Below are 7814 nucleotides of genomic sequence, written 5' to 3'. Positions count from 1 at the left end.
TTCCCTGGTGGTCCAGTGGTAAAGAATCTGACTTACAATGCAGGGGAGGCTGGTTCGATCCCTGGTCAGGGAACTAAGACCCCACATGCCGCGGGACAAATAAGCCTGCGCACCACAACTACTGAGCTCACACACCTCAACTAGAGAGGCTGTGTGCCACAAACTACAGAGACCATGCTCCCTGGAGCCCATGTGCCACAACTAGAGAGAGAAAACCCACATGCCACAACTAGAGAGAAGCCCGCACGCTGCAATGCACCACAGCGAAATATCCCGTGTCCCTCGACGAAGATCCTGTGTGCTGCAACTAAGATCTGACGCAGGCAAAAATAAATAAATAATTTTAAAATAATGCTAATTCTATACATTTTCTTTAATTGTAAAAGGAACATTTCCCAACTCATTTTATGAGGTCAGCATTACCCCAATACGAAAATCAGACAAAAGAACTGCAAGAAATGAAAACTAAAGACTTACGTCTCCTGAACATAAACATAAAAATCTTTAACAAAACATTAGTAAATCAAATCCAGGAATAAAAACTAATACATCACAGGTAAATAGGTTGTTCTGAGATTCTTTACCCCTCGAAAGCTCCAATATAATCTATTCTCCTTGAACGCCTCACTCTCTGTAACTAAATACAATAATTTCTGCTTATCTGTTCAAGAAGGTCCTGGAAAGTAGCTTCACCTGACAACTTGTGGGTGACCTATCTATAAGGAATAATTAATACTGGATGTTATTTTTGGGTAAATTTAATATTATTATTATGCTGCTATTTTAAAATACAGATTCATGATTTTTCTTGTCAGATAGTTGAACCATCTGTTTATAATATATGTCAATCTGAAGTATATGGAGAGCCAGAGCAACGTCTCAGAATTCATTCTTTTGGGGCTTTCTTATGACCAGAACATAAAAACATTTTGCTTTGTGCTCTTTTTATTCTGTTATATTGCCTTGTTGGTAGGAAGCCTTCTGATCCTAATCTCCATTCGGCGCAGTTCTCTTTTTCACCAACCAACGTACTATTTCCTCAGCCACTTATCCTCCATGGACATCTGCTATACCTCCAGCATTACACCCAAATAATTGGTGAGCTGCTAGTGGAAAGAAAAAACACTTCCTACGGTAATTGCATGTTACAGGTCTTTTCCAAGCACATGTTTGGAATGACTGAAGTCTTAATTCTTACAGTCATGGCCTTTGATCACTATGTTGCCATCCGAAAGCTTCTCCACTACGTGATTATCACGAACAGGACAAGGTACAACCTCCTAGTCTTAGCTGCTTGGGCTTGTGGGGCATTTCACTCCTTTCCTCAGTTTTCTGTGATAATCCAGTTACCCTTCTGTGGTGCTAATAAAATTGATCACTATTTTTGTGATATTTTTCCTTTGCTAAAAGTTGCCTGTACTGATACCTACATCACTAGTGTCATTATGCTTGTCAATTCAAGAATGGTGACCTTAAGGACATTCGTGATTTTATTTTTTTCTTATGTAATTATATTATTCACTTTAAGAAATCTCTCAGCTGAAGGAAAACGCAAAGCCCTCTCTACTTGTGGGTCTCATGTCACTGTGATATAGTTTTATTTTTTGGTCCTTCAATATTTACCTATCTTAGACCACCCACCACTTTCCCTGAGGATAAAATATTTGCACTATCTTACACCATCATCGCTCCTATGTTCAATCCCTTAATCTATACACTGAGGAATTCAGAAATGAAAAATGCCATGAGAAAAGTTCGGTTTCAAACATTATAGTTAAACTTCACATCACATATGTAGACTAGGTCTCAATATCTCTGAGGGTTTAGAAATTTCCCATCAGTATACTTTGCCATAGATATAAACCATAGCTTCAATTTCTCCCTAATAAATAGTTATGCCAAAGTTCATAATTATATTTTCCTATTGCATCAGGATCCAAAGTGCTGAGGTTAGACATGGGACACGGGGACTATGAAGAAATGTGTATGTAATGCTCATTTTTCAGGACAGGGCAGAATTAGGTAGCTGAGGGAGGCTGAGGTGAGCTGCAATGGGAAATACATGAGAACGCTATGGCCAGAACTAAAAGTACAGCAAGTAGACTCAGGATTTATGATTTATTTTTTCTGAGGAAAAAAAAAATCTTGTTAGGGCATTGGAATTTCTAGTTAATTCCTAGAAAAGGCTCCTATTCTTTAAAACAGTTCTTTTGGGAACCCCACATGCCCCCATGAGTTCTCTTGCCAGGTTCTCAGATAGCTTCTTGATTTATCTCTGTATGGCAAACCCCTTTCTAAAAATATATGCTTTTTCTGACTGAATTTCGTATATGTATATTGTAGAAAATCTAAAAAAGTATAGAGAACTATAGCAAAAAACAAAATGGTCTCATAAATTCATCCATATAAAAATATTTACTGTCACCTATCTCTAAAAAGTCTAAGTTGGATCCAACTCAGGATAGAGAATGCATATAACTGTAGTGACAGACAAACCAGGAAGTCTTTGCCCTCAGTGAGGCTGGAGACCAAAGGAGGAGACAGACAATGAAACAAACAAGAAAACAAACAAATGTATAACTACAATAGTATTTTTTAAAGAAAAGAATAGGAAGCTGTTAGTCTTTTTAATTTACAGAAGCTTTACTCAATTGTAAATCTTTGACATTTTTATGTTATACAGATATTTATTACTTGGTTGTCTCCTGAATTTTACTTTACATAATTCTGTAGGACAATTGTATTTTCTCATCCTTTTTGTACCTGAAAATGTAGTCTCTATATTTGTCCAAATGCTGAAATCACATGATTGAATTCATCTTTTAAAAAATTTACTTTGTCTTTATTGTTTGTCTGAAAGCTTGTCAGATCTTTCATTTATCACTGAATTTTTTTAAACAGCAGGTATCTGTGAATGGATCTATTTTTATAGCTTCTTTCTAATTTCAGCAATATTTTAAAGTTTATCATTGTCAAAGGATAACTTTTAAAAGAGGATGTAAAAGTGGTTTTTATACAAATAATGAATGAACATGTCAAAGATTTTATTTAACTTAGAATTTAATGCAGAAACCAGTAAGGTGTTACCATTGTTTCAGACAAAAACAGTGTACCACACATTTATAGTCAGTAAGGAGTGCTGAAATGAATTTATAAGTGGATGCAAAACTCGCCCAGTACCCACAGGGCTATAATCAATTGCATTTCACTGAACAAATTTGTATTTCTATGGCCAGGAGATGTTGGCATTGCTATTATTTTCTATGAGTCAACTTCTATATTTTTGAGTTGTAAAATACCTTAGCCAAAGGTAATGAAAGGTGGGTGAACTGAATGCAAGAGCTAGTAAGGTCACTCACTAAATTGCAAAGAATCTCATCCTGCTTTCCCTATAGTTATATGCGATATTAATGATCCAGCTGGAGAGAGAAAAATGGCTGCTGCAGAGAAAGGTGGGAGAATCAATGAAGTGATGTTCTTGAGAAGCTGAGAAGGGAGGAGATCGAAGGGCAAAAGTGAAGGAGTTAAATTAGAATTCCCTGCTTAATGATTGGTATTACCAATGTCTTTTTGCTCCAAGTATTTGTTTGTTTATTTATTTATTTGTTGAAGTATAGTTTATTTACAATGTTGTGTTAGTTTCAGGTGTACAGCTCTTACCGAGTCCAAGCTCGTTCTGCTCGCCGCATGACAGGCCAATGACTTGGAGACGAGGTGTTGAGGCAGGGAATACGACTATATTCTGAAAGCTGGCAGACCGAGAAGATGGCAGACTAGTGTCTCTGAAAAACCATCTTATGGGGGTTTGGATGCCAGTTTCTTTTATAGCACAGAGAGGGGGGAAGGAGATGAGGAAGTAAAATCAAAAGGCCATAAGTTTTGTAAATATCCCCTGGAATGGTCAGCCTTGGTGAGAAGATGTGTTAATTTCTTCTTTCTTGCAGCCATCCACAGGTGAACAGGGTCAGATACCTCCCTGTGAGCTGAACAGAGGCATTTTAGTTTAACATTCAAGCAGAGGGGCAGGGTTCCCTAAGGCAGGCCATTATGTGTGATTATAATAACAAAAGCAATGAAAAGCAAAGGTTTTGAAGTTAAAGAAACAGATTGAACATGGAGTCCGATTTAGCTCTTCCCTGTTACACAGCCATGTGACTCAGTTCATATATGTATATGTGTATATATATATATGTTTTGTAAATAAGTCCTTTGTATCATTTTTTTTAGATTCCACAAGTAAGTGATAGCATATGGTATATGTCTTTCTTTTTCTGACTTACATCACTTAGTATGATAATCTCTCAGTCCATCCATGTTGCTGCAAACTCCAAGTGCTTTAATTATCCCTATTCAAAACTTTTATTCCAAGGATAAAAATAAAACAGAAACATTTGTATTAATTTTTGAAGTTTTACTTTTCAATAATACAAGTCTGGTTGGCTGGAGGATAGGGCTTCTGAAACAGAGGGGAACTTCGAGGCTTGGCGGGTCTTTTTATGAGAGACCCTGCTAATTTCACACCAGAAAGTGATCTTTCATTTTCCCGCTCTGATATATTCTCTGACATGTATACTGTGTGAGCCCTACTCAGGAGTTTTGGGATAGCGGTCAAGACTTAGATTTAAAGCAACAACAACCAGAAGTATGTTACGATATTTCTGTAGAATTTCTAGCACATAATATTTTCAGGTTTATTTGCTGGGCATTTTAAACTGAGTAACACAACTATGCTATTTTTCTCTTTATATTATGCACCCATTTTAGGAACCCTTAACAACAGTAACTCATTTTTATTTAGTATGGCTTTCTATACAATTTGAAAACAGATTCTCATGCAAGTATGTTATGTCAGTGAAGTTTTTGGGTTTTTTTTTTTTGCGGTACGCGGGCCTCTCACCGCTGTGGCCTCTCCCGTTGCGGAGCACAGGCTCCGGACGCGCAGGCTCAGCGGCCATGGCTCACGGGCCTAGCCGCTCCGCGGCACGTGGGATCCTCCCGGACCGGGGCACGAACCCGCGTCCCCTGCATCGGCAGGCGGACTCCCAACCACTGCACCACCAGGGAAGCCCCCATGTCAGTGAAGTTTTTAAAGACCTCTGAGATTCTCCCCATTCCTAACCAATTGTCCACCGGCCTAATTTTGCTCCTAGCCATTTCTGATGTTGGGTGACTTTCAATTCCTGCTGAAAAAGCTGCCTTTAACTTGTACAGTGCCAAAAAAATGTACCCATTGAGTTTAACTGATATTTTCTACTTGCCCACTCTAAGAAAAATTTAATTTCACCAGTAACAGGAACATGATATTAATATGTGTTCCTTAACTTTTTCCCATGCTTATACTCCCACTGCTCCGGAGGAAACTTATTGTCAGAATGGTTACTTTTCTGATGCATAACGGGTTTGGGCAATAAAAATAGCTCATGCTTATTGAGCACTTACTGTGTGACAGGCAGTGTTGCAGCCCTTCACATATCGTCACAAGACTGTGACTGTTGGGCTATTATTATCATTAATAGAGGCTTTGTTGGCTATATGTCCCACGCCTCATAATTAGTAAGCAATTCTGAGTCCAGAACTCATGCCCTTAACAAATACACTATAAGGTGCTAGAATCAGAGAGTTGCAGTTCGCTTGTACATGAACAGAGCTGGTAGAAAAAGCTCATTAGAACAAAAGAAAAGAGTTTAATGAGGGGCTTAGGCATGTGAGAAGTTCCAGGTCGCCACTGGCTACAAATGATCAGAGTAGAAGATGATTTTTTTTAAGAAATATTGTGGCAGGTCATAAATTTGATCTTTTATAAGATTCTCTATGTGATGCAAGTGAAAGATTGGAATTATCTTTTTTTTTTTTTTTTTTTTTGCTGTACGCGGGCCTCTTACTGCTGTGGCCTCTCCCGTTGCGGAGCACAGGCTCCGGACGCGCAGGCTCAGCGGCCATGGCTCACGGGCCCAGCCGCTCCGCGGCATGTGGGATCTTCCCGGACCGGGGCACGAACCCGCGTCCCCTGCATCAGCAGGAGGACTCCCAACCACTGCGCCACCAGGGAAGCCCTGGAATTATCTTTTAAATCATTGTTTGGTGGCTGGAATATGGTCACATATAAGAATGAGCTATATGGGCTCTCAGTGTTGATTTGTATTGCATGGTGGCTTTGATAGTCTGCTGCTAAATATGCAAACTGGTTACACAGCCAAACCATCAATGGGGCAAAAGAGATATAAATAATAAAGCTAGAAGAGACATAGCAGAGTGCCAGGACAAATCCTCGGAATTGTAAATTTCGCTCATATTTGAGCCTATACATGTTGCTAGACACAAATACATAGACAAACATTATGCATTTTAGTTTTCAGAGTAGAGAAGTCTTATATTCAACAAGCTCAGTGGTGAAAATCAGGGATATCTTTCAGTTCGTTTCCTTTCTTCCTGTAACATGGCACCATAGTTTCTTTATGGCTTTTCTTCATCTCCATGTTTCTCAGTGTGTAGGTTCGAGGGTTGAGCATGGGAGCAATGCTAGTATAAAAAAGAGCGAACACTTTGTCTTCTGGTAAAGTAGTTGCTGGTCGAATATAAATAAAGAATAAAGGAGCAAAAAAGAGGGCCACCACAGTGATGTGGGAACTGCAGGTGGAGAGAGCTTTGCCGAGATTCTTTACAGAGTAGGACCTGACAGTATGTAAGATCAGAGCGTAAGATATCAACAAGACCACAAAAATCACCAGGCTCATCAGGCCCGAATTGGCAATGACCAGGAGACCGATTCTGCTGGTGTCAGTGCAGGCCAGTTTCAGCAAAGGATACACATCACAGAAGTAATGCTCTATGTCATTGGGGCCACAGTAGGGTAAAAAGATGGCCAGGAGAAACTGACCAAAGGAATGCAGGAATCCCCCAGCACAGGAAGCAGCGATCATGGCATCACACTTCTGTCTGGTCATGATGACAGTGTAATGCAGGGGCTTGCAGATGGCCACATAGCGGTCATAGGCCATCCCTGTGAGGATGAAGACCTCGATCCCCCCAAAGAAGTGCATGGTAAAGAGCTGTGTCATGCAGCCATTGTAGGAAATGGTCTTCTTTACTGCCAGCAAGTCAGTGATCAACTTGGGGGTCACAGTGGAGGTATAGCAAAGGTCTGAGAGAGAGAGGTAACTCAGGAAGAAATACAGAGGCTGGTTAATAAGTTGACTGCAGGTGATAGAAATCATGACAAGTAGGTTTCCGATCAAAATTGCAATGTAACAAAGCAAGAACAGTAACAAAAAGAGGACTTCAATTTCCTTTTTCTGAGAAAGTCCTAAGAGAATAAATTCTGTGATGTTATTATTATTTTCCATGACTCAGAGCAGTTTGTAGCCAGCTGAAATTAGATAATTATCAATTCTTATAAATATTTAAATATAGTGATGCTTATCATTCCTTGTCATGGGGCAGATCACAATGGGAAGGGTTCAAAAGTTGAAGAAAATGATTTGATTTTTATTTAGGAAGTCTTTCCTGGAGTTCTTTTTTTCCCTTTCTTGAAGACGTTAATTACTGGTTAAAATCTTAGGTATCTGAGATGAAGGCTAACGTTGTAGAATGCAGTATATTTACGTAACCATTCTATTGGCATGTATTATCAACCATAACTGGATATTATGCCCGGGTAGAATTCAAGAAATGGTACTGTAGAAAAAAAATCAGATATCTCTTTCCTGTTTTCACTGTTTATTATTAGAAAATACACACAGAAATGAAATATCGAGTGAAAATACAAATAGTGCAAATATATGAAGTATAATATGTGGATAACGTTATATGTGAGA

At 39.0% G+C, this 7814-nt stretch overlaps 2 protein-coding genes across 2 annotated transcripts; one reads left to right on the top strand and one right to left on the bottom strand.

Moving 5' to 3' along the window:
• Window positions 1-855: 855 nt before the first annotated feature.
• On the top strand, window positions 856-1774 carry LOC307190739 (olfactory receptor 4P4-like; the record flags this gene model as incomplete). The annotated part of the gene is given in 3 exon segments (XM_079930130.1): window positions 856-1090; window positions 1093-1589; window positions 1592-1774. Coding segments are annotated over 3 exon segments (912 nt in total). The 5' UTR covers window positions 856-858.
• Window positions 1775-6409: 4635 nt separating this feature from the next.
• On the bottom strand, window positions 6410-7469 carry LOC307189881 (olfactory receptor 4P4-like; the record flags this gene model as incomplete). The annotated part of the gene is given in 2 exon segments (XM_079928366.1): window positions 6410-6463; window positions 6465-7469. Coding segments are annotated over 2 exon segments (933 nt in total). The 5' UTR covers window positions 7344-7469.
• Between the last annotated feature and the right edge of the window lie 345 nt (window positions 7470-7814).

This window comes from Stenella coeruleoalba (genome assembly GCF_951394435.1).
Source record: "Stenella coeruleoalba genome assembly, chromosome: 8".
NCBI lineage: Eukaryota > Metazoa > Chordata > Mammalia > Artiodactyla > Delphinidae > Stenella > Stenella coeruleoalba.
The sequence above is the reverse complement of the archived record's forward strand: the minus strand, read 5'-3'. Positions and strand labels throughout refer to the sequence as shown.